The sequence below is a fragment of the Thunnus maccoyii genome, chromosome 18, assembly GCF_910596095.1.
Source record: "Thunnus maccoyii chromosome 18, fThuMac1.1, whole genome shotgun sequence".
NCBI classification, from domain to species: Eukaryota; Metazoa; Chordata; class Actinopteri; order Scombriformes; family Scombridae; genus Thunnus; species Thunnus maccoyii.
Genome location: NC_056550.1, coordinates 11,320,723 through 11,348,717, shown reverse-complemented (window position 1 = coordinate 11,348,717; position 27,995 = coordinate 11,320,723). Strand labels below are relative to the sequence as shown.

Here is a 27,995-nt window from a genome sequence, read left to right as displayed (position 1 = left end):
TAACATGGTTGTAATAACTGATTTATTACAGTAAAGGATCTGCTCACTGCTTACACAAGCTACAAAACAACTCTTCATATAAAGCCATCGTTCATTTCGAAAAGCATCACTGCTCTCAATACTTCAGTATCAAATCTAGTGAAGCACAGACATTCTTTCAGACATGCATGATCTCAAAGTTAAGTTTTTAAGACATCAATAGAAACATGTAAAAAAAAAAAAGAAAAAGAAAAGAAAATCTCACAAAGCATTTATTCCAGGAGCAATAAAAGTGTTTATGTGAACTGAACGGCCATTCACAGCGGGCCTGATGGCAAAGTGTGGACGGTATAAGTTACTCATAAACTGTAGTTCACATTGAATGTGTCCAGAGACAAAGTATGGATAAATGGTGGATGTCATGGTAACAACACAGGGTTAGGCTGAACTCACTTTCAGAGCGGGATATTTATCAAAAATGTAAAAATATACACGATATATGATTTTTATATATATGTACAGCACGTTATAAGAGAATCTCCTTTAAAAACTTTCCCATTTAAAGCCATCAGTGTGTATTTTCAAAAAACAAAAGAAATCATTGTATGAGGAATGAAATGGTGTTTATCTGAATTAAGGATCATTTAATTATTAAAAATATCACAAAAATTATATGTAAGGAAGTTATTAAGAGTGAATATCTACACAATTAAAATCATTACTGTCAATGTTGAATTAAATGACCTGAAAGTGAATTTAACTCAGTCCTGTGTCAGGCATAATAAGGGAAAAAACAAGTTAAACTGGGGGATAAATGATGAAATGATTGTCAGGCTGGTTTTACAGCATGTGCCTGGTCCTGTTATCGTTCCACAAGAAGACGCTTCAATATTTTAAATGTTAGTAGAAACTTTTAAAAGGCAGATAAGCAGACGGAGGAGCCGGTCATTAAATTTAGGGTGACGATCAAACTCCTCCACCTTGTTTTCCACAGGCACCAGACTCTGACCAGCAGGGACTGTCAGGGTCCACTGAGAGCACACACACATGCACACACACACACTCATGAAGGAAAGTATGCTCACATACACACTGGGCATGGCTACACACACACACACATACACGCAAACACACATTGTCATCACGGTCCAGTTCTCTTTCCTTGGCATATACATCTTTCATCGTTAGTAGCACATTATACATATAATATGTGTAATATAATAACATGAAGAGGAATAATAAGAAGAATACTATATTTCACAGAAAGGCTTGAATTTGTCTGCAGCCAATAGTTAAACTGTCATAATAATACAAGGATTTTAAATTCATTCTGATATCTATAATAAAAATCTGTGTGTGTATGTGTGTGTGTGTGTGTGAGAGGGGAGCTGAGATGCCCTATAGGTTGCTGAAGAGTTCATTTTTCTTGGTCCAGTCCATGGGCGGGGCTCTCTTGTTGGAGCGCTTCTGGTGGGCGCGCTCTTTGACCTGCTGCAGGGTCAGGTTGAGAGCTGGGATGGTGTTTGTGATCACCAACTGAAGAAAAACAGAGAAAATTGCACGTTATACTTTTAAAGATGCAGCAGTACATCAGGATTCTTGTCCCGTAGGATATTTTTTTCTGTGACGTACCTCAGGTGGGGTGTTTGTGGGTGGGGTTGTGAGCGAGGTGTTGGACGAGGCGTTGGATGGAGAAGGACTGACGGACAGCTTCGAGTCCCTCTCTGCCTCTTTGGCCCCTCTACCGTTCACCTGGAAACACAAATACACTTTAGCATCACTTTATTACATTTGCTGACATATTATTAAATGCACAGACAACACTGTGAACCTTATGTGAATGTGAAACTACAATATTATCCTTTTTTCCAGCCTTGGTGCAGTACAGGACCTCACCACAGGGAGGCCGCCTTAGATTTGAGTTGTTCTTTTTCTATGTGTGCCATTCTTAGAGGCACCTGAGAAGTGGCATCAACAGTCTGACTGTTTTCAAACATATAGTTTCATAAAATCAAAAATACTGTAGTACAAGTATAAAGTAATTCCTAAATAGTTTCCTTTTGTTTAATAGCTATTTCACTGTTAAACATGTCTGGTAATCTAGGAATCACTAATAAGAATTATTTAATACATCTGTGAGCTTTTATTGGCATTCGGCAGTTCCCGAAATCAGCAAAAGCACTTTAAATTGTGCTTTCTAAGTAAACTGAAAGTATTCTTCCTGGTTTATTCACTCATCATTTCATTCAGTCGTTTTCCGGCACTTTCAGCGATTTCCAGCAGTTTGAATGAGCTCATAAGTTTGCAGGACAAGCACTTTAAGCTCCTGCAGCCTCAGTGAAAGTGGCTCCAGCTCACTGAACAATAAGCGTGTAAAACCTGTTAAAACTCAACCATTTTTAATCCGCTGCTCCTCTAAAGGCCGCACATTTCACCTCGTGGACGACTTCTGCTTGACCCTCCCCTTCCCCTCCCAGCTCTGCAACCTTTTAACCAGCATGTGTTATGCAACAATACATGGAACGTAGACCTTCACAACTGCACATACAGTCCCTGAGTAACGGGAAGCCCGGGTCAGGCTTCACTTTGCATATTTGGCCAAATGCCCGAGCAGACGGAAGGCAGCCACGGTCACTACAGTTTCTTTTAGTTTGTGTTGTGATGTCTTCATACAAACCAGGAATTATCTCCTCTTATCAACAGCGATTTACATAAAGGTCTAGTGTTTTCACCTGGGAACTAGAAACTCTGGTAACTGGAGAGACCCTTAAAAAGTGTTCCTGTCATGCCACCAACAACTAACAGGAGCTTACACACAAACACACATATAGTTTCTGTTTTTTTAAGTATACAGTATAGGATTAGTCTGTGTGTGTGTTGCCTCTTACAGTAAGTGGTAGTCAGTGTGTCTCTTTTGAGTTTACGCCCAAATACTTCAGCAGGATTAACATGAAGCTGCTACATTCTCTACATCTCGCCTCAAAGCAACTAAATCTGCTGGATGAATTTGGTTTTTTATTGCTTGCCTTGGTTAAACACTTTCAAATAATTCAAAGTTAATGGAGTACTAGCTGGGTGGGGCTTTCTACAAACTGCAGCACCACACAATGAACACCAGAAGGTTTTAGACAATTGCAGGAAAGTCTATCCGGTCCACGTACGCCTCTGTGATTGATAACTCACTTCACCAGCGCCTGAATTCTCTAAAGTGGCAAACCGACCCTGAAAAAAGCCTTCAAAGGCAGTTTGACCTTGGCCTGCTGGGTTTTCTGTGCCACAAGAGGAACTAAAGAGTATTCAGAGCAGAAGGCTTGACTATTATTGACCTCCTCTCTGCCAGGAAGGAGAGGCTCCATCAGTGAGGAGGGAAGTAGCTGCTGTGTGAGGCTGACAACTTCAAAGTCCAAAATCCTACTTTTGGCTTTGGACTAAAGCAGATTTCCAAAGCAAATGATATTTCTAAAGACTTTTAAGTGTTGTCCTGTGTTTCTCTCTCTCTCGCTGGTGAATCTTACCTTCTCCTCCATTCCTCCATTAACGACAGGCTCGGGCAGCAAACCTGCAGACAAGGAAATCACACAAGAATCAGTCAGGGAGTCCAAAAATATACCTCAGTTTGTCAGCATCAATGTCTCACTGTTGCTTGCTGTGATGATACCTTCACTCCTTCAGTCCTGAACCATCAGAGCACAGAGCTCCACTCTGCTAGATCAAGAGTCTGCAGCTCACCTTTCATTCCACTAACACCTACTCTATTACATAGCACATGTATGAGCAGATCATCTATTATTCACACATGGTTCATCTTCTATGAGATGTTCACTGACGCTGCTTAGCTGCTGCTCCTCCGATGAATCCATCCTTCTACATATCAAATAGCTGCTGCCTTGAGCTTTTATGTCATAGAAATGCATTTATGTTCCTGGAAAACCATGTTTTCTCACAATACAGACAATATCTAAACCTCGAATTAAGAGGTGGAAGCTACAGACAGACATCCAGTCATCACAGACATCTGTCACATCCCTTACCTTCCATCCCTCTGCTCCTCTGCACAGCCGAAAGGTGTTTTTAGCTAATGATGACCTATTACAGGAGATAGCAGCTGCTGCAGGACTTAATCTGAGATTCGAGTTCTGCTCAAGTCTATGCAGTATGTGTGTTTGTAAGTGTGTGTGTGCCTCTGACTCTGAGAGGAGTCCCAACTTCAGCTCCAGGCTGAGAGGCCACTTGGAGCCTTGGAAACCAAACAAAGGCGCTGGCCAGAGAGAGAAGGCGGTGTGTCTGTGTGTGTGTGTGCATGTGTGTCGAAGTTAACAGTCAGTGTAGGCAGGTGCCCTCGTGAGTGGGCAGCATGTGAAGTGCAGGCAGTTACCTGGGAAACACCTCACTGGAATCTCTCCCTGTAGGGCGTTATTTTTTTAAATCTGGGACTGGAGGGCGACGGAAATTCTGAAACATCTGCCTCTCAGTTCCTCTTTTGCCCCCGCTACGGTCCACGGCACAAGAGTACACAACACAGGTCATGTCAGCCACATGCCTGCTAATAGATCTAACTAATCTATTAATAATCGACTGAGAACACTTGGACAAATCTTCAAGGGATCAACGCCAACGAGTGTAATATCTCAAATATCAACTGAAGAAAAATCAATTTTTTCTGTTTATTTTGCATGCTATTACTTCACCTAACAACTCTGCCCCAGATACGGAGGTAGCCATGCCAACAGCTGGCAGCACCATGTTTATTTGAGAGGTCTCTAAGCAGACGACACACACCACCTGCCTGAGGATCAGCCGCAGGGCCGTGCAGGGACCTCCGCTCCTCACACACAGAAACCAGATCACAGACTGTACTAGGGCTCCCCCTGGTGGCTCTCGCAGCTACACCAGGACCTGAATCCCCACCACCTCCAGGGCTGCCCTTGAATTAGTAATGTATCCATTTTTTTAAATAATATTTTCCCTTTCATAATATTTTTTGAGTGTAAAGTTACACTGTAATATAAAACTTCAATGAGCTCTTCACAAACAACACTGTTACTCAGCGCAATCTGACTGTGATCTGTCGGATCTGATCTATTTAGGTCTAAAAAATGAACTTTCTCCGCAGGGCATGAACACGAGGGGGGCAGGAAATGGATGTGCTCAGTGTCCGTCTCTGTCTGTCTGTGTTTCTTGGCACAGAAAGAAAGAACCAGAGACAGAAGAGAGACTGAAAGGCAGAGCCAAGACACTGTGTGACAGACTTTTAATCTGCTGCTGTTTAGTGGAGACAAAAAGACAGCAGGAGGAGACAATATGTTGTCTGTAGTGTTTACAAAATGTCAATAACAGAGACTGTTGACTGACAATGAACCTGGAGTGAAACATTACGAGATAATTGCAGTCATTCACTCTTTTCCTGTCGGATTAGATAGAAAAGTAACTGCTTCACAGTAACAGTGAAATCTTGTTGCTTGTGCGTCCTCTCACCGGTGAGGTGCTCCGAGGTGGGGGCCACTCGGCACTTCTTGAAGAAGGCGTCTGTGTCGGGGTCCACCACCAGCAGACGGGTCTCATTCCCACCTCCTTTAATCATAGCCACCACTTCTGAATGCGTCTTCCCCTCCACTGACGCACCGTTCACCTGAGGAGGAGGAGGAGGAGGAGGAGGAGGAGGAGGAAGAGAGAGAAAGAGATTCTTTTGTTTCTTTTTTTGGGCTGTCTGTCTTTGTTCTCACACAGAAGTGAACAAACTGTTTTATCACTGTCAGGATTTCTGTCTCAATATTATCACTTTGTCTGCCAGAGTTTCCCGGAAAGGAAATCCTGTATGCACACACACATTCCTTCAACCACTAACTTACAAAGAAATATTCACAAAGTGCTCAGTAGTCTACAAAATAGTCCCAAAAAAAGATTTTTTTGTTTGTCCTTTCAATCAAATTATATCCATCATGTTTACATTTTTGACTATGACAGCTGCAAGAGACTTCCATACTCAACTTTCTGGTTTACAGTAACTCGACATGTCAGGTGGCTCCCTCCCAGACCAGCTGAGTGCTCTGGGATAAAATCACCATGGGAAAGCATGTGAGAAATGTCTCCAAGGGTGTGTGTGTGTGTGTGTGTGTGTGTATGTGTGTGTGTGTGTGTGTGTGTGTGTGTGCGTGCTTAGGTCATAGGGTGGACCTGCACGTCTAAGCCAGTCCCACAGAGGAAGCTAGACAATAGCTGCTTGGCCAGTAACAGCAGTAACAATGGCTGTCCGCTCCCCACAAAGCCCCGCTCCTCAGTGGGTGGTGTGGCTGTCTGGGGCCCTCTGGGGGACTGAAAACCCCTCTGTAGACTCGCACTAACGCAGACCCTGTAGTCCTTTTAATCCCTCAGCGTTGTCTGTCCTCATCCTCTTCATTTTACTCCTGTTTCTTGTATTTTCCACACAGTCACTCACACGCTCTGCTGTGAAATGCGGTCATTCGCCTGCCGGGTAAAGGGTGACGTGTGTGATAGTGCACATCGGTTGGCCACGTTGCTGCTGTGATTTACCCACGTGTTAAAAAATTGCTCTAAATGAGTCAGAGATTTGTTCATTGTGAGTCTCTTCTGTTTTTTTCTGCTTGTTAAATAACACTGGAGGTGTGGTTGTTATATCTGTTAGAGGACAATAAAAAGGCGGACATGTGATCTGTGGTAATCTATCCCTCACATATTAGGGCTGAATACTGTATTGTGTTGTTGAATATATTGTTGCAACTATGATTTTCTTTTTTTTTATATAAATTTTGGAACTTTTATCAAACATTTTAATAAGAAACCAGAACAAATTTTGCAGATTTCCTGAGTTAATTTAGGTCAAAACCGCTGCAGGTGACAAATAAAATTGCAATTCTACTTTTTTGTAATATATATGTTGTAAGATAAAGGAAAATTATGCTCCTTCACACATGCCTCTCAGTTGGTCAGTCTACACTCCCCAGACCAGCTAAGAAGCTGATTATTCCAGTGTCTCCAGGGGGATTTAAGACCCCACACAGCGGCTGTTAGTTCACATCACATTCATCTTAACAGTTGTTAAAGTTGTTAAAAGATCCGACCACTTCTCTACTTATGAGTACAACATCAATCGGTTCTGATTGACTTAGATAATAACTTTAAAGGTAGATGTTGTTTGTTATTTAGGTACTTTTTGTGGTGAAAAAAGTAACTTGTACTGTTACTTTTATTTTCCGTCTTAAAACAGTGGATAATTTATTTACATGTTAAAGGGGACATATCTTGCACATCTCCAAGTTTATATTCATATTCTGGGGCTCCACTGTTACATCTTTGCATGATTTACAGTTCAAAAAGCTCATTATTTATTGTATACTGGCCCTTTACACAGCCCCTCAGTTCAGCCTCTGTTTGAAAAAGGCTGTTTTAGCTCTTGTCTCTTTAAGTCCCTCCCTTCCGATGAGCACACTCTGTTCTGACTGCAAAAGCTGCCCCTCGGCAGAACAAACAGTAGTAGTGGGATTTCACTTCTTTTTCTCGTTCTTTACTCAAAATATAAACTTCTCAAATGCATCCATACATGTTCGAGCCTGAATATGATCCGAAATATGAGAGTGGACAATGCAAACAATCTGTGGAGCAACCTTAGCAACACGGGCTATGAAATGGACAACCGTTTGTGGGCATGTACAAGCAATGCCATGTCATCACAAGGAGGAAGTAGAGATAACTTTGCAAACGAAGTGTTCAGAGCAGGTTGAGGCCCTGGGAGCATTTTTACATACGTGCACCTCAAGTTTTGGAGATTTGACCATGTTTAACATAGACATCCGACATCACAACAGTGTAAGTTTAAAACCCAATATCTGGCTACAGATAAGAATGGAAATGATGAAACAATAAGGCCACACAAACAAAATGCCACTGTTTTTGAATATGAATGAAGCATGAAATTGTTTGACAGTTGTGAAAGTGCTCTGGTGAATGTAAAGTTATCACATCAAATACTTATAAAATGAATTATTTGAGCTCAGGAGAAGCATGAACAGAAAATAAACAGGCTATTATCTCATACCACACTTTATACACACTTGATTACACAACACACTATTCTTCTCTATTTTTATCCCTTAAGAAAAAAGCTTCTCAGAGCGGAAATATGGCAGAACTATCAGGATACACTATTTGCATGGATATTTTTGGGTGACTTGAAAGGACTCTGACCAGTTGCTTCTTATAAATATTGCTTTTAGGGCAGGTAAAGAAACAAGAAACTTTAATTTCCTTTTAATTTCCTTAAAACTGCCCAAAATTTCTTGTGCAAATATTAGAAAATCAACTCATCTAATCTGGTTTTTAGCAGGAAAAACAGATAATTTTCTTAAATGAGCACCTTATTACATCATACTGAATAGCAGCCCTGCATGGTCTCACAGTGTTGTAGCATTAACTTTATTAAGGTACCTGTACTATCCTGTCTCGGGGCTGTAGGCCTGCCCTCTCTGCTGGAGAGTCCTCATCCACAGCTCGGATGTACTGGCCAGGCCGCGCCCGCTCGCTGTGCAGGTTGAAGCCATATCCGTTAGGCTCTCGCCGGATCACGCAGAGACGTGGCCGCAGTTCAGTGCACACCTCCTCCTGAAAGAGGCCGGAGGAGAGAAAACAGATATGTTAATACGCTGCATGTGACAGGCATGAATACACCAAAACATCTGAAAATACCTCAACCATGGGTGTCTGTTCTGGAAGGACAAGAGGCACAAAGATTACGGAGAGCTCCAGAGAATCGTTAACCATGAATATGAATCCGAGGTTGAACATGCAGGTTGCTGCTGCATGCTGATCTGTTGTGTGCTGTGTTTTTCACAATCATGAGTAAACTATAGCTACAGTTTGACTCCACGTGACTCTTACTGCTCGCCAGGAAGGAAGAGGGTCTTGGAAGGAGAATGGGAGCATGTGATTGGGGGTCTGCTGGGATGGTTTTGTGGAGAATTTGGGGAGGGGTAGCAGGGGTTAGTCTGCCTTGCTCTGGCCTTGCTGGCTTGAGGAAGGGACCGCTTCCGGTGAGGTCGGCAGCCTTGCTCGATCCAGGCTCCGAGAAGGACAATGGAAGCTGGGCGTTGACCTCTGACCGCCTCCCCTCGCCCCGTCCCGTCCAGTCCCGTTCTGGGATGGCAGGAAGAGTTAGAGCCGTATTGTCATCCAGGAAAAAACTCTACCTAAATCCCAGAACCTCCCTTCCGTTGTATGGATGAAGCAGTTTCTTTATTTAGCAGAGGGAGCTTTAATGGCTTTGTCATCAAAGAGGTCAAAACATGAGAGTACGGAGAGAAGCACAGGAGACGGCACTGGTCAGAATAATCTTTGTCACTATGACCGAATCAGACCTGACACTCCCTCTACATCAGAGCGGCTATGTCCTCCCGCCCTCGGTCAACTGTACACTCGAAGACAATGAACCACCTCTATAAATAAATCAGTGTGAATGAGTCACTTTCTACAGAAAATACTGGCAGGAGGCTGATTGATTAAAGATAGATAAAAACACCAGTGCACATAGATGAAGTGTGGACATTATAATAAGTGAGGCAGTGTGACTCAACATCTTCTCTCATGTACACATAACCTACCAATGAGTGACTGTCACTTCAATGTATTACGTAAGACAATTGTTCTAAGCTAACACCCTTCCCACCTCTGCCAAAAACAATTAACTTTTTTCTCTCTGTCTCTGTAGACTTACCGAGAAGCAAGCTTATCACATTTCCAGAAATGACAGAAAACATGAGCATGGAAAAAACTCATTCATCAATGTAACTAACACATGAACACACTTTGTAAACTTTGTAATCCAAATACCAGAGTGTGGTCAATGAAAACTGGGAACTTCATTTCTTAGAAGTCATATGATGTGATAACAGAAAACTGCACTCCACTCTCCAGATGTTCTTTGACCACTTTGGGATTCAGGACACCAAAAAGGGGGACAAGGCCCTGTTTACACCCGGCATTATAATGCGTCTTGGGTGATCCAATCCCAAGATGCATTGAGAGCTGATCAGTCAGACCACATTCAGAGGTGGTCTGGACTGCATGTGGCCACATTCTTTTAGCGATGTGTACACCAATGTGTCCTGTGCCCCATTAAAGGACCACCTAATCAACTGACGTCGTCTGTGTAAGTGGAAGTACGTATTCATCGGCATACCAACGGTGTCGTATTAAAGTGTGAAACAACAAGAAGAAGCCACAATAATAGGCAAAGTGGACTTGAAACACACTGTCTGATTTCCATTTGGGCCAAAGAGTTCTGATTTTACCTGCGTGCCAAGGTCTTTGCAAACTTCTTATAATTTCCAGCAGACTAGGCACAGGAAGTGCATTGCTGTCTTCCACCGGTTAAAAACAACAACGCATTTGGTCTTTGCAAACGGAAATGATGTACGTGTTTATTTGTACAAAGAATGGGAAAGTGAGATCTGGTCATAAGTGGTCACTTGAGATGCAGTCTAATGCCAGGTATGAAGTGACGCACTAACCACTTGTGATTGGATCACCCAAGACGCATGTTAATGCCAGGTGTGATCAGGGCCAGAGGTAGTGCTCACTCGCTGCTGTTTAGCAGTTTAGCAATTTGTTTTTACTTATAGGTTTTAATTTATCTGCTTCCTTCCAATATAATTTAATTTGGGCAAATAATGAGTCTGAAATTAGGTCATTTCTGTTTTAAGGCAGAAAAGCATAATTTTTACATAAAAACATGACCAAATCTAATACTTTAAAGGATTTGTTAACATTTTTGGAAGTACTTATTTGCTTTGCCGTACTGCATGTTAGATGAGAAGATCACTCTCATGATTGTCTGGTAAATATGAAGCTAGAGCCAGCTTAGCTTAGCACAAAGAATGGAAACAAGGGAAAACAGCTAGCACGGCTCTGTCAAAACATCACAAAATGTGCATTATCAGCACCACCAAAAACCTGTTGCCAGGCAACCAGTTGAGAGTTACCGGTCCCAGCCAAGAAAGAACCCTGCAAAAAACGCCACATGACATGGTGAATTGCCGTTTTTACACTTCACTTTTTGTATGAAATGTAAAAACATTTCGCAAGACAGTGAATGAGCATGTTGAATGTTGAACTATGTTAAACTGCCATCACTTTACCACAGGTCATACCCTAACATCAAAATATCTCACAAAAAACTTAATGGGAAATATTGCACAGTAACGGCAGCTTTGCTAGCAGCTGTCTGTTCTCATCAGTCATGCAGATTGACCGTCTTTGTGTCCGTCTCCGTCAAGAGCCAGCTGAGCAGCAGGCGTGTGTGCTTAACATTTACTGTGCTGATCACACGAGCTGCTGATAAGAGCCCTTCAGCGGGAGTTTCATCATACTGGTGCTGATTATATAAAAATGCTTGTCTTGATTGCTCGTCACTCACCCCGTCAAGTGTTACACCCAAGCTTCAAGTGAAACAACCTTCGTTTATCAGCTGTCTTTTCTTTAGTTAATGTTTAGTTTCGGTGCTGTAGGCTTTTCCAACTGTATATTTCTGACTTTCTCTCCTCTGAAAGCCTGGAATTTAGCTCTACTTTAGCTGTGTGATTGCACAGTAATGCATGAAGTCTGATGTTCACCACAACATATTGCTGAATGATCAAGGCACATGCAGTGACTTACGTAACTCTTAAAAACAGGAACTCATAAGCAAAACAGGACTATTGGCGGTCACTAGCAGTCAAGTACTATCTATGATTCATAATTAGTTAACCATGTGCCCCGTTTGGAAACCCAAAAGTGCCATCAACGCACGCTGCAGCCCTGCCATCAGACTCACTGACTCATCGGGTGTTCTGGCTGACGTTAGGCACCCCTGCGCAGGAAGACAGGGTGAGAGAGGCTCTGGCAGGGACAACAGAGGAAGGTTTGTGTCAGAGAGGAGTGGAGGGCAGAAGAATCTCCACGCACGTCTGCAATCTGTGGAATCTGCTGAACACACATGAGCCAAGAGGCTAAGCAAGAAGGACACAGCGATTCATTCCCACTACTTGTCAAATGTTTGTGTGTGTGTGCGAATTAACTTCCTCATTAACTTTCTTCAGGTGTTTGTGTGCTTTAAGTTAAAAAAAAATGACAAAGCATTTGATGCCAGTCAAGACAACAAATACAATGCCAGTCCTCCATAATGTCATACATACTGTTAAGAAATGGGTACATAAAAGGACATTCAGGGGACGTACTGTAAACTACAAACTGATATCTTACCTCCTCCACACACACTATCAGCTGAGGCCAGTGGCTCAAGCAGAGCGATGCACTGGACGACCTTATCAACACACAAAGCTCCCTGATTTACGCTGCGAGTAAAACTAAATATTTGTGTCAGACAGACTCAGACTTGTCCTGAAGTCAAATGAATTCAGCAACATTTGTATACTTCCTCTCAGCCTCTTTATTTTGTTTAGAGTATTTCCCAGACCCAAAAGCATCAGCTAGTACATGCAATGTGGAAGGAAAACACCGATTAATTCATCTACTTCTGTGACTTCCTCAGATTTAGTTTGGTTACAGTAAGTCTACCGCAGGGCTGTGAAAATACTAGACTTCCTCACATAATGTGATGGTTGTTCCAGTATTTTAATACAACATCATCTCACCTTTTCTCCAACTTATGAAAAAAGGTTTTTGTAACTATGAAGCAAATAATTTGAAGTACACTCAATGTGATGTAAGATCTTGTCACCATTGTTAATATTTCAGACCTTTCTCTTTAAGATCAAAGTCGCATAGTTCTCTGTTGTGTGAAACGTTCTTCTCTGCCCAGAAAAACAGGGTTTTGAGATGAACACATTCTGTCAGTGACACAAACTTTCCCTCTGAGGAGGGAAGTGTTGAACAGGAACTGTTGACACATCTTCCCTCAATATGCTTCCCTCTGCGCTGGCTCAACTTCCTGACATGAAAGAGAAATCAATATAAAAACACACCCAAACATATGAAGAGAAACACATATACACACAAGTATGGCATCATGGGAAAAAGGGCTTTCAATTGGTTAGAGGATGAAGAGTGTGAAAAAAAGTGGATAAATTGACATCTCAATGTCTCTGGAGAGATGAGAATGACATCACTGTGTTTGACATTAACTAAAGGAAGCCAGGCGTTAACGAGTCGCTCTGAAATGCTGACTAGGACGACGATGAGGCAAATCTGACACGGATCAACTCGTCACTGTTCCCCAACATAAATATAAGCTATAAGACGACACTCAGACTCATCCCGTCTAAACCTCAAACATACTGTAAAACAAGCTGAACCTAGGAGGGGGAAGGAGGGAGGAATGGTGAGCTGAAGAAAATGGAGGCTGCAAGCACAATTAACCAATCAGTTTCAGATTAAATATTAGAGGTGCCAGCCTGCAATTAATATTTGCATCCATTATCTCTGCTGGATGGAGGAAGAGGAAGGAAGGAGGCACGAAGACAGTCTGACAAAGCCTGGAAATACACTACAATAATCCAATATACGGCTGCTAGTAATTCTTATTTTCATTATCGATTCATCTGTTGCTTATATATCAATCAATCAATTAATCATCTAGTCTATAAAATGTCAGAAAACAGTGATGAAGGCTTATCACAAGGCCTGACTTCAAATGTGCATGTTTTGTTCAACAAACAGTCCAAAACTCAACAATATTCAGTTTACAAATTATATAAAACTGAGAAGCTTGAACCACTAAATTTATTGATTAATTGGCTAATTGTTTCACCACTAATCCGACTAGAGCTGCAACAATTAGTCGATTCACCAATTAGTTGATCAACAAAAAAATAATCAACAACTTATGTAATAATCCATTTATCGTTAAAAAAGTCAGATGCTTGCTGCTTCCATCTTCTCAAATGTGAGACATTGATGTGAAAATGTGTTTCTTTGTCATATGTGATAATAAATTAAATATCTTTGGGTTTTGGAGTTTTGGTAAGATTAAACAAGATATCTGAGGATGTCACATTGAGGTTGTGGGAATTTATAACGGGCATTTTTCACTATTTTCTGGCAGACGAATCGAATAAAATAATCGTTAGTTGCAGCCCTAAATCCAACTAACATATATCACACCTTCTACCAATCAATATCTTATCAATACCAAAACAGTACACTATCAATATAATGGTACCAGGTGCTACTGTTTGTATTAAATCAATGCTTTTTGGATTTAATAGTAATTTATTTTTCAGTTGTCTGTTCAGCTTAATTCATACAGATTTTAGTTACTTTGAGGCAAACGTGTATCTGTCTTTCACTACAGACATTTTACCTCTTGAACTGTTCTGTTTTAAGACAGATTTGTCTTTCAACAGTTTATGGCTCTTTAAATTTTGAATAATGGGGACAATGGTGGCATTCTGCACTTTGAAATTATATATGTATATGTATATGACTATCTCGCAGTACAACCTACTAGGTATCATGATACTACTGTATTGTTATCTCGGGTGATGTGAGTTAGACTGTGATTCTAATGTTGAACTGACTATAAACTTTACATTTGAGTCAGTGATACATTGCTTGGTATCAACTTGTCCACTGGTGTGTTAATATTCAACTACTGAAACAGTATAAACACCGACCTGGGAGATACAAAGTTTAGTAACACTGGACAGTTCAAATACCAATTTCTGTAGAAAGTACTATTGCATCATATTTTATTACTACTGAGACTAATGTCTATTCTACCTACATACTTCAGCCCCTTTCATTAAGATACACCCTCCTTCAGGCTACTAATGTATGAGTGTAGTTTCTATCTCCACAGACTTTGAAAGGCTTTGGCAACGAAAAATAAGCAGTTGCTTTGAATACCAATTGCTCCAAAACAATACCAGGGCACATTTTAATATTCTCAAAACACACTTGTGAGTCACATGGCTGTCTCACGAAACTCACTGCATCTGCTGCTCCAGTACAAAGTTTCCTCTGTTTCTTTTTAAGATGCAGAGTTCACAGGTTCCCCCCTCAGAGGTTCATGTAACCCTGTTTTAGCCTTGTTTCTGTTTTTCCTCAGGAAACTGAAATAACCAGGAGATAAGATAGCGCGGCAAAGTTCAATTTACAGGCCTCTGACACAGCTGCAGCACCTCAAACTACATAAATAGGGAGCTGTTCCTGCTGAGGATTTAACCTCTATGGGTCAAAATGAAGTGCTGAATTTAAATGTTGGTTTATCAGTCAGCCAGTCGGTCCACCAGTGTGGTCCAGACTGACATATCTCAACAATCACTGAACAGATTGCCATGAAATTTTGCAGAGACATTCATGACTCCTAGAGGATGAATCCTGATGACTCTGGTGATCCCCTGATGTTTCCTCTACCATGTTCACATTTGCAGTTTTTGACACCATCAGGTCAAAATGTTAAAGTCTAATATTTTGATTTATAGAACTAATGAAATCCCCATCAGCCTCAAATGTACTTCATCTTTGGTACGTGTTAGCAAATGATAGCATGCTAAGATGCCAAACTAAGATGGTGAACCTGGTAAACCTGCTAAACATCAGCATGTTAGCATTGTCATTGTGAGCATGTTAGCATGATGGAATTAGCACAATTAGCTCAAAGCATCACTGTGCCTAAAGTACAGCCTCACAGAGGCGCCAGCATGGCTGTAGACTTGTTGGAAAGTCTTTGCTCCCTGGAATGCAACAGTGAATATTTAACACACAAATTATAGCACAAAACATTTTTGTAACCAAAAAGCAACGTTTTAAAATTTAATGGTAAGCCCAGAAGTCATTTTTCATCATGCAATTGATCTTTGAACATAAACTTAATGGGTCATGTGACGATTAAGGGATGAGCTTGGTTACTGTAGCCTCAGTATTGCAGCTAACCAAATTATTTTGTCTCATGTTACCCTTTAGTGAAAACAAAAACAGCAAGGGCACATGACACAGACTTGAATGAGCCCTTAAATAAAAGTTATTAAATGTCAACATTTACATGGATATTGCTGCTGGAAAAAGGAGCACATATTCCTCATTCCGCCCTCGAGGTATCCACAGGTTAGAGTTTGACAAGCCAGAATGATTGATTTGCATCTTCTAAACCCTCCCAGGGAGTACTAAAAAGCAACCAACTACCTCCATAATAACCATCCATCATGTTTATCATCCTCTGACTCCGGAGCCACCGGAGATTTGCATCTGCTGGGCTCTCCTGCTGATTCTGTGCGACAGAGCTGCAACGTAGCTGCGAGCGATTCAGTCACTGGCATGGAAGGAGCAGTCTGTGCTATATATGTGTGTGTTAGGAAGTGTGTGTTTGTGCTTGTTCGTGTGAGAGAGAAGTCAGAGGCTGCAGCTCTGCCACTCAGACTTCCAGTTACTTCATATTTTCCCCATGCTTGGCCAGGGGACTGATGTGTAACTACAGGCCTTAATAAAAGGAGCACACATAGAGTGTAGGACATCTATTACTGTCGGCTTGTTTCATTCCTGCACAGCTCAGGGCTTCTGACGCAACTACTCTTATTGTTGGACAAAGCCAGGACAAAAAAAAGAACTGCTTAATTGTTTATTATTACGCTCACGCTTCACTGACGTTTTTCAGCTGTTCTTCTTCTATCCAAACAGCTGCTTTTGGCTGCTGATAACACCCAGTAAACTCACAAGTTTTGCAAATCATCAACTGAAACCTGTTACACCCAGCTGAGATATGTCATCTGAAGCAATCTCTCTTTCATATAGGTCTACGTCTTTCTCCTTTTGCTGCTTACTTCACGCCCCCCTCCCCTCGTTCTAATAAGCAAGGGCAGCTCTACCATGAGTTCGGCTTTACGGGGCCTCTTTGATCAGTATAAAGAATAACCACTAAGTGACACACTACCAGGCACCACGGTTATTCAGTGACATGACAAATCATTGGCTTTGCAGTCCTTGTGATTGTCATGTGTAGTTTTGAGGGAGATTAACAGCCTCAAGGACAAACTTAATAAATGTTTGATGGCCTCACCAGCGTAAACCTGGTTCCTTTTTAACCACCACAGCACAAGTTTTGTCCTCTTGAGTGTACGGAGCGCACCACTCTCTCAGGCAGGGTGGGGGTGTTGGATTTCAAGCTGGACCATTGAACCAGCTGTGAAGCAGGCAGAGGGGGGGAACAAAGCACCCTACTGTCCCCCCTTCCATTTGAGGATGGGACAAACTGGCTCTACAAAAGACACCAAAGAAAGGTTCTGCCAAGGGTTCCCGTTACAATGGACTCTTTAGGGGGACGGCCTGAAAATAGAAAAGTAATGTCAGTCATCACAGCAGGGGTACAGACACTGATAAGACCAAATGGAGTGGTCTGGATTACCAGAGAGGCCTTGCATCTCTGGAAGATCTGTGGAAATGGAGCTAGCAGATTCTGCCTTTACTCAAAGGTTGCCGTCATTAGACTGTCCACCATGACATCTTCTTTTTTTTAAACCCATGCATTACATCAGCCCAACGCCGACTGACAGTTTAGGTCCTATCACGAACCAAGGAGTCAACAAGTTTTATCTCCTCAGCCAGTCTTCCTGTCCCTGACCCTCCACCCCTGCAGACATGAACCCTTGCATCGGACCAACAACCCCTAACACAAGTTCCTCCCTCCCTTTTCACACACAGCACAGTGATTGTAAGAAAATGCATTTAGAGAAAGAGGGAAAGGCATCACAGAAAATAAAGAAGTTGAGATACTGAAGGTTGGGTCTCACAAAGCAGAACCTCATTGTCATGTAAAAGCAGAAGTGACAATACGCTACGCTGTAGTCACACTCAAGATTACATTTACTGTGAGAAAACATTTTAAACAACAGTAGTTCATTCAACTTTTCAGTCAGGGACCAACTAAATAAAATTAATTTATTGTCTAGTCACGGATGTTGGACTCATGTAATTCAAGTAGGAGCCAAAAAATCCCCCTCATTCAATTTGCAAATCTCTACATTTGCCTGAATGGTTGCGCACAATTCCCATTGACCTCATGTGGACATGTTGCACATAACTCTTTGTGGAACATGTAGGTGGAGGCCAATAATGATGGCAAGAGACTGAGAGTTACCAGTGAAGAAAAAGTCATGCCCTTTATTCAAAACGTGCCTTGCAGCTGTGTTGCATCATTGAGGCTACTATTAGTGGAAAAATTAATATATTTTCTCTGTGGGTGACTGGTAACCGCTTGCAATTATATTAACCAGTGAAATGTAAAATAATGAGTCAAGAAAGAAAGGCTTGTTTCTTTTTGTAGTTGCGCAGGAAGTATCTCAACAGAGCAGCGAGCCATCTACTAAATGTATGTTGATTATTTGTATTATCCAGAGAAATAAGAAAAGAGTCTACAGCCATGCTAGTCTAGTGATGCTGTACATAGGCACAGTGGTGCTTTGAGCTAAAACCTGCTAACAATGACAATGCTAACATAATGAAGCTAAATAGGTATATTGTTTACCATGTTCACCGACTTAGTTTAGCATTTTAGCATGCTAACTTATGCTAAATAGCACTTCATACAAGTGCAGCTGAGGCTGATGGAAATGTCATTAGTTTTTCAGGAATTTAACCAAAGTATAAACAAAAGTATTGGACAAATTGAATACAAGTTTGGCGCTTGATGAAAAGTCATTGGAAAACCAAATTTCATGGCAATCCATCAGACAGTTGTCAAGACTTTTCAGTTGAAATCACAAACGTCAACATCACTTTGGCGCTAGAGAAAAAGTCAGGGGATCACTGAAGTTTTTAGACACCATTCGTTATAGGATTCATCCTCTGGGTGTCATGAATGTATGTACAGAATTTCATGGCAATACATACAATGCTTTTAAGGTTTTTTCAGTCTGGACCACTGTGGTGGACTGACCAACCAACCAATCAACATTGCCATTCATAGAACTACACAGCTAGTGTGGCTAAAATACCAACACCAATTGGCAAATTGGAGCAAGGAGAGCCATTTTTATTATAATTGCAAACTTAAAATAGTGAGATATGTTGATCTTTACCTAAGCTTACACAGGTTCTGTTGATTAAGTGTAATTAAGCACATAAACAATGTACATTTACTTGTTCTGTCTTAGCCATAACCTCATGTATGGCGTCTCTGTCTTGTACGGTGGGAAGGGAGGTGGATGGCGGGGGGTGAGTCTATTTCAGGGCGAGCAGCGAGTCATTTCCCCCTCCACCCCCGGCAGGGCGAGGCCCTCCGGCTCATTGTCCGGCCGGGGTGGTGAACCTTTAGCAGCATGGAATGGGAAATGGAATGTGGCATTGTAGAGTCTCGGTCCAGCATCCCATGGGACCCAATCACCAACAACCCCACCACCCACACACACACACACACATACGCACACACACACACACACACACACACACTGGGTTCAGGTTCCACCCCTGACCTGGGCCAGGGTGGCCTTGGCTGTGGTGATAGGACAGTGGTGCTGTTGTTTGCACTGGCGTCACTGAGAAGTTTCAGTGAAAGCACTATAATTTGCATAGATGATAAATTGTAATAAACGGTCGCCATTGATTATTCGTTCCGCCCCTAATCAATACCGCAACATATTGTTCTCTTGTGAGGTGGTAGAACTGTATCCTTCTTTTGTCCGAGACATAACTGTTATGCTTTCTGGCAGTTCATATGCCAGTTTATGACTGTGCGACATTTAAACGCTGGCACGTGTAAACATGTGGACATTAAAAGGCTAGTATTGGGGCATCCTGGTGGCCTACAGGGGTTTAAACACTGACCATGCAATCGCAGCATCCCTCTTCTTCTTTTGCATTTCATTTCCTGTCATCGCTCTACTCTCTGCTTTACTTTAAAAAGGCTAATACTCAATGTTGTTTGGTACACACTGTTACTCAACTGTCTGTCAGATTTTGGAAAGCTGGAAGCACTTACAGTTGATACACACGAATAAATTAACATTTCATGGTTTTTAAGTCTTTTGGCATTTAGGTTATGATTTCAAATGTGTTTTCCTGTTTGGTTAAATACATTTTGTAATGCACTGGCATGACTTTCTTGCAAAACACTGCAAATAACAGAATTGCCTGTGTGGTAATACTAGTGTTATCTTGGGCGATGTTTTGTAATAGTATTTTATTATGATTACCAAGTGATTCCCACCCAAAAGACACACAAAAACAGCGACTCTAATGAAAGTGACTGGATAGAAAAAATGTATGTAAAGTAAAGCAAATGTTTGCTGGTGCCACAAACATAACAAGATATACCAGTATAACTAAAACAATATATTACTATGATATGTAATAATATATGAGAGTGTGATTCTAGTTATGTAACATTGTTGTATGACTTGAATTTGACCTTTTTCATATCTTTTACCTTTTTATACCTTGTCTTTTTCAGCCCTACAGTTATATTATTTTAATTTGGCTCTCCTGACTGAATGAATGAACTCGTTTGCTAATTAAAGTCAATATTACCCAGTATCGATATTAATGATATAGTGATATCATTAAAATTTCCCATTACAGTAATTATTATTATACATTGTGATATCAAGATTCAGTATAGAGTGATATAGTAAGATTTCTGGAAGTTCAATTAAGGAAGTGTATAAGGATAAAATGACATTGGGACGTCTGTTATTGCCAGAATTAAATGACAACCATTGCTTTTCATCACATTGATCTAAGTCCAACATTGCCTGAACTCAGTGGTTCCCAACCCTTTTGGCTTAAAACTGCCTAAAACACCTACATGTGAGCCTTTGTTTATTTGGGTTATAAGCAAAGAAACCTGTTTTTTAAAAATATTTTTAGAGGTCTTAGGAAGTAAAATATTCAGCAATTCACACAAAAAAGGTAAGATTAGAACATCAAAAAATGTAATTTAATTTTGTGCAGTTTTGTGAAGTTTTTTCTTTCAGATCCTGTTAATTATCTTGTGACTCCCGAGATTAATTTTACGACCCCGAGGTTGAGATATTAAAAGGATAACTTCCTCTATATAAACGAGGCAGCAAAATCTGGGCTGGTAGACAAATTTCTATCATCTCACCGTATATCGACATATCGCCCAACTCTACCTCTCCACACATAAGTGTTACATAACACACTTGAAATTGCACTTTTAGTTTCTGATTAACAAATAAGGCAAAGGGAAACACGTTGCATTTATAAATGCATAAAAATCTTCGAGTCAAAACACAATGAAGCCCATGACACCCTCCACCCTGTCTTGTCATGTGGACCATTTCCCCTGAAACACACAGCCCAACAATCAACAAAGAGCAGGGAAGGGTGACTCCCAAACTTTCTCTCACGCACATGCAAATACACACATGTACATACATCGACGTGAAAACACCCACACAAAACAAATACACATGCGATGCATGTCTAAATGTACTGTTTGATAAATGTCATGCGACAGCTTGCGGCCAGTCAGACTGGTATAGAATGAATCATGATGTATATCTGATCCTGTCAGACAAACACAATGACACGCACTCCATTACCCAAACAAAGCCTGAACAATGCCTGGCTTTGTGACAATGGATTCAGTGATAACCAAATCAACAAACACAGCAAACTATCAGCTGGAAACACTGTTTACTTTGAACCATGATTCAGTGTCTGTCGCATGCTATTTAACCAGTGTCTTTTACATTTTATTATGTTATACCTCCTGTTTTCATGCAGCCATTTAGTTGCAACATTTGCTCAGATCAGTCTGTGTGATGCTGTCATGATTTATCCAGCCTTTCAGCCACAGTTTACTGTCCCACTATGAGTTGCTGGGACTCTCCCTGGCTGGGGGGGGGGGGGTGAGAGGAGGATCAAGACAACGAGGTGGGGGTAATCTTCCACCAAAAACAATGACAGGAAACCAGCACAAATGTCCTGGGGTCTGTGAACAGTCCAAGACACTGACAGACAGCAGCAGGCAGCCAGAAACACTGCTCCGTCCGTCCTGGCTCAAATAGTTAATAAAGGTGTGGCCACGCTGCCTCTAATGTATGACAAACAATCATAGAAAGCTGACGTTTATTCTATTAACAGCTAATCTTATTCGCAGGCTATTCTTGAAGGCATTACATCACTTGTAAATGAATGTGGACGTCATAAAAGTTAAAGTTCAACTCTCAAAACTCAAGTAAATCTGTAATTCTATCCAAGATAGGAATGCCACATGGATGGATTTTATTATCCCTTGTGGCAAAACCCTTACCTGAATAATTCCTGCCAATACTCATTCTGCCAGTTTAGGAGAAAGCATAAACAACACACATACACACTGACTGGAACCATAAAAACAAATTAAAAAGACCATTGTCATCTCATGCACTGAGGGCCATAGTGTGGAGTATATACAAATATAGTGGGAATCCTCCCATACAACAGCTTGAGGATGATTTGTTTAGGGAAAACATGTTGTGCCATGCAGTTAAGGAACCACGCTTTCTATGTAAAGCCAATGGGAAAAAAAAGCCAAGCATGTGTGGTGAAAGCAGAGGGAGGCTTCAAGCTCTCTAATAAGTAGTTTTTTTTATGAACGTGCAGATTAAAAGGAGAGAAGTGACAACCGACAGAAAGGTCAACATAAAGTCTGGGTGTCTTCTACCATACTGTAAAATCATGCTGAGTGATACATACTTTTAGAGAGTCTTACACACACACACACACTTTTAGAAACACTTGCTTACGTGTACCAGATCTCATCTAACCATAGTCAATTTCATCTGACACAAGCTCTCTTCCTCTCCTGTAATTAGTGTTTAAAGACAGCCTTATGTAAGCAGTCAGCAGTCATTCAGCAAGACTTCCAAACACTTCTCACACTCTCTCGCTGGAATCTGAATGAATCACTCAACAAAAAGCAAGAGCAGTGTCGTAAGTGTAAATCCAGCTCTTGAAAAATAGATTTTAAGGGGTTTAATTTAACAAAATGGTGTGTGTTTGTGTATGAAATAGTGATTCATTGATTAATCATTTGGTTTATATAATGGCAGAAAACAGTAAAACATGTATTACTTTCCTAGAGTTCAAAATGATGAGTTCAAATGTCTTTTTTGTGTGATCAACAGTCCTCAACCCAAAGATATTCCATTTAAATTGATATAAAACTGAGAAACTGGGAAAATCTTTAGGTTTGAGACGCTGGAACCAGATGATTTTTGGTGTTTTTGCACGACTTCAAAGATGTTTTTCTCTGGATGAGTTGATGGATCTAGATTTGTAACACGAGCCGGTCACTGCTCCTTCACTACACTCATCAATTTGCAGAGTAAAGATTTTACTGCCTGGTAAATAAAAAAGAGAAAAAAAAGACGACCTTTGGACGACCAACTATGTGTTTTTGTGTGTTTTGTTCTGCGATGACGACAGCAGCTCTTCTTTTCTTTTCCCGGGCCACACTCCATGTTTTGACCTTCATCGCTGCTCGTTCCATTTCTCGCACCTCGCCTGCGCTGTCTCACTTTCGCCTACCTTCATCCTCACACATACATACACCCCGCATGCACCGCGCACACACACACACACACACACACGACATCAGCGTAACCATGGCAACCTTGAGCGGGGCTCCTCGGCTTCTGGAGAGGGCGTTGCTCTTTCGAACCCTCTTTTGTGTCGCTTCAAAGACAAGGCCAGACGGCCGGCGTGCGGATGTCAGTGTGACTGCTAAACCAACGCTTTGTGTGTGTGTGTCTGCAGTGTGTGAGGGTTTTGTCAGTGTGTGTGTGTGTGTCACAGGCCGGGCCACAGGGCTCGGGCACAGGAATGCCGGACAGGATGTAGAGAGAAAATTCCAGAAACAGTAGAGTCAGTGCAAAACACACCCTGAGGTGCCTCTGACTGTAACATGGAGACACTGAAGACTCTAAACTGCATCCCTCGAGTCCAGTTTACACACTGTGTCTTCAGCCCCTAAGTAACTTCTTCAGCCCATTAAATCCTGGTTTTGTATACACTGTTCTTTGATAAACACAACCCTGCATCACACGTGAAAGAAATTCCCAACCAGGTTTATTCGTGCTGCTTTTTTGGCTCCTTACGTCAAACTCTGGGGAAATCGTAGAAATGAAAATCCAAGCGGTGAAAATGAGTTTGTTAGAAGCGTGATTGTTTGTTTCAACAGCACTTCCCTCTGGGTTGCGTGCCAGTGTGAACTGTACTGCCGCAGCTCCATTAGGCCATCTGTGGAGAGCATTGAGAGTAAACACGGGAACAATCGGTGTATATTTCTAGGACAAACAACATAACCCAGCCATGCTCAAGTGCATTGCACAAGCGCACAGCCTTTCTGTTTTCATGTGAGAGAAAACAAAATATCTCTTTTAAATACCAGAAACATAATTCCAAAACGCCCAGCACGCTCTGGATATGTGAAAGCTGTGATTAGGCAGTTATATAAAAAAAAAAAAAAGGATGTAAGGAGGCAATAAGTGGTCACCTATGATAAATGTCAACTCTGCACTCAGCAGAGCTTCAGTAATGACAACGTGACATTTCAGCTGAGGAGACGGGACGTTTGTTTTTGAGCATCTGGGTTCATTTGAGGACAGAGTTTAGAGATATAGGCGAGTAAGTCCTGCTGACTAAAGCTGGACTAGTGAGGACTTTCTTATAAATAAAAATAGTCTGAAGATGATGACCAAGCAGGCAGAAAGGAGTTCTTTGTGCATTTCAAACAACTAAAACAGAAACAGTCAGTCTAGAGCTGCAACGATAAATCAATTAATAGATTAATAGAGAGAAACTTAATTTGCAACTATTTTGAAAATCAATTCATTGTTTAGATCCTTTTTTTAAGCAAAAATGACCAAAATGTGATGCTTTCAGGTTCTAAAGTTCGAGAGTTTGCTGCTGAGTTTGTCTCACATGACAGAAAATTTAATATCTTCGGGTTTTGGTCTGAAATTGTGATGGACGTTTTTCACTGTTTTGATGTTTTATAAACCAAAATGATTAATGAAAAAAACGAATCAGAGGATTAATCTATAATGAAAATAATCATTAGTTGCGGGGCATTTAGTCAGTGAAGTCGATGAACAGAAAATTGGCAGACATTTGATAATAGATAAATTGTTTAAGTTGTTTAGTAAGTTGTTAAATAATTGCCGGTTCCAGGTTCTCAAATGTGAAAGTTTTCAGTTTTTCTGTGTTTTATATCAGTATAAAGTGAACATTTTTGGCTTTTCGACTGTTTGTCGGACAAAGCAAGACATCGGAAGACTCCTTGGACTCTCATAACATGCGATGGCCTTTTTTTTAAACTTTTCTAATAACATTTCATAGACTAAATTTAAAAAAAATAAATAAATCTTTTCTATAAATGTAGGTTTTAATACCAGAAAAGAATATTTAATCTATGTAACGACATTACAATAACCAAAATGCCAGATTCATCTCACTATAGATATTATTTTAATAAATCTGCCATCAGTTTACCTTTAAGGTCAAAGTGTCACCACCTATTTGTCACCTCCTATCACTTTCAGGAATCATTAAAAAATGTACACTGGACATCTTTGTTTACGTTTTCACTGGTATTACATCATATAAATGCTGGTCAGAGATGGACAGCACATGGATGCACAGGCTGTTGTTTACATGCTGTTAGACGAAGAAGGAAGGAAGAAGAAAAAGAAATGACCGCATTAGGGTCATTTTTTTCCATCTTTGTTTGTGACTGCTGCTGGTTGTGCACACTACGGCCACCTACAGCAATGTACTGAGCAGGAAAGTCGGACACAGACACAAACAGCCTCGGGGGTAAACATCCAGCGAGGAGGATGCAGCGAGGGGACACAGATGGTCCAGACTGGAGAGGACCCTCTTCTCCTCAAGTGCTTTTTAATGAACCCTGATCCTGTATTCACAGCCACACAGACAGCGTGGTAGAAGAAAATAAGGGCAGACACAGCAACAAGTTGCCTCTGCGGAGCGAGAATGTGCCCATAATGTTTTACAGAGAAAGATCAAAGGTCTGAAACAAATCATTTAGTGGTATTCATTCCTGGAAGATTCAGAAAAAGACACCAAACTTCTTCCTGTTGTTGATTGTTGTGGTTCGTTTAGCAATGTGAGATATTTATGGTCGCTTTTGCTACAATTCAAAGGCCCAACACCACCTCTTTTTTCCAAGTGTTGTTTTGTTCAGTGTTTTTTTTTTTGTTTTTTTTTGTTTTTTTGCTCTTGCTCTGCTGCGGAAAGTCTGTCATTATTGCTGACTTAATGTTTAACCCTAGAAACAGCTGCAGGGTCCCTTTAATAAAGACAGAATCACATTTTCAAGTGATTGCTTTTTGAGCCACTGTAAGCCAGTTGCAAAGGGGAAGAAAAATGAGTTATTTGGGGAGGGGGAGGGGGGGCAACAGTTTGACAGTGACAGAGGGAATCCTGGTCCAGTTGTGTTCCTTAGTTTCATGATCCCAAAGCTGAACCAGGTTGTTTGTCCTCTCACCCACAGTATATGTCCAGCCAGCTGCCCACAGCCTGGTGGCTCTGCTGCAGGGAGCATGTGGGTGCAGCTGCCCATATTCACCATGTTACTGTCACAGAGCACCTATTCTTTCTAGGAAAACACTCCCCCCAATAATGCAGTCAGTAGGGCACTTATAATGTCATATTAGCATTAAAATCCCACTGACACTGTAAAACAAAGTGTTGGTGGAGGGAAGGAAACTTGTACTTGCACATATTTAACTTTGCTATATTTCTGCACTCACCTTCTCAGAGTTTATGCTCAGCTTCTTCTCGACGTGCCCGTGAATTTCTCCGTTACTCTCCGGGACCGGCGTGGACTCCCTGGGTGTCCCGTCCTCTTCCTCCACCTCGTCCCTCTTGGCGTGCCGCTCATCCCCGTTTTCTGTCCCGTCGACTTCCCCATCCACCTCCTCCTGCTCCACCACCTCCACCACCTCCTCTTCCTCCTCCTCTACCTCGTCCTCGTCAAAAGGTAACGGGACACCGTCGGTGACATACTCCCTCAGACACTTCATGTTGTGTTTCTTCAGCAGCTGCTCTGTGTCCGGGTCCACCACGATGAGCTCAAGCTGGCCCACGGTGGCACGTATCCGGGACACGACCTGCTGGTGGCTCTCGCTCTCCACGTCGTCCCCGTTCACGAACACCAGCCGGTCCCCTGCGCGGAGCCCCGACGTCTCTGCCGGGCTGTCGGGCTCCACCAGCCGTATGAACTGCCCGGTCTTACCTTTCTCCCCGTGGAGATGGAAACCGTAGCCGTTGTCCCCCTTCTCCAGCGTGCACAGCCTGGGGCGCAGATATTGGCTTTTGCTCGGCATGGTAGGCTTCACTCGCCTTCACACACACACTGCTGCTTCTGCTGCTGCTGCTCAACCTGTTGCTCGTTTTCAGTGAGAATGAGGAGCAGATTGACTCAGGATGCTGCTGAGGGGAGGTGTGAGTAAGTAAATGAGTGGTACCCCTTCAAAAAAAACACCCAACCCCCGCCCTGTTGGGGAGATTACTCCGTGGGAAATAGTGCTGCTGTTTCTCTGTATACGCACACTTTTCACTAATAAGTACAGTCTGTTTCGGGCTTTACACCTGATGTAATCCTCAGTGACACTTTTTCCAACGTGCTGACCCGGGGACTGAGGCTGATCACACCCACACAGCTCTCTTTCAGTATGCGACAAAAGTAGAAAAGCCACTCAGGAAGAGGGAGGTGCGTTCACGGAGCAGCCCAGCTGGCTGCCTCATGCAAAGCAGGGACGAATGGAGGAGTAAACACAAACCAAAGCTGTCCAGGAAAACACATGATGATGGGAAGTTTAGATGTTTGTAGTAAGGGTTAGCCTATGAATGCAAACACAGTAAATCTGGATGTTTTTGATTCATGTTGGAATAAAAAAAATAACAAAAATCTTTTATGTAGTGTTTGTTTTTCGTAATTTATAGTTTCATATAGTTTTAAGTTTCACAAAGTATTTTGCAAGATTTTTCTGTAAGTTAGTTTCACGTTGATTTTTTACTTGTTTGTTTTTATTTGTATTTTGAGC

General features: G+C 41.6%; 1 protein-coding gene across 1 annotated transcript; it reads right to left on the bottom strand.

The window, feature by feature from the left end:
* LOC121884683 (Na(+)/H(+) exchange regulatory cofactor NHE-RF1-like) lies at window positions 1-27,795 on the bottom strand. Its single transcript, XM_042393639.1, has 6 exons — window positions 26,700-27,795; window positions 8,422-8,595; window positions 5,455-5,608; window positions 3,495-3,538; window positions 1,612-1,731; window positions 1-1,515 (listed from the first exon to the last, which is right to left on the bottom strand). Exons 1-6 carry the CDS (start codon window positions 27,273-27,275, stop codon window positions 1,378-1,380), a joined length of 1,206 nt encoding a protein of 401 aa, XP_042249573.1. The 5' UTR covers window positions 27,276-27,795; the 3' UTR covers window positions 1-1,377.
* Between the last annotated feature and the right edge of the window lie 200 nt (window positions 27,796-27,995).

Coding starts and splice junctions, on each gene's coding strand:
- LOC121884683 (XM_042393639.1), bottom strand. CDS start 27,275: ATGCCGAGCAAAAGCCAATATCTGCGCCCCAGGCTGTGCACGCTGGAG. Junction 8,596..26,699: donor TGAGCATAAACTCTGAGAAG/GTGAGTGCAGAA, acceptor GGCCTCTTTCAG/GAGGAGGTGTGCACTGAACT. Junction 1,732..3,494: donor ATGGAGGAATGGAGGAGAAG/GTAAGATTCACC, acceptor TTGTGTTTCCAG/GTGAACGGTAGAGGGGCCAA.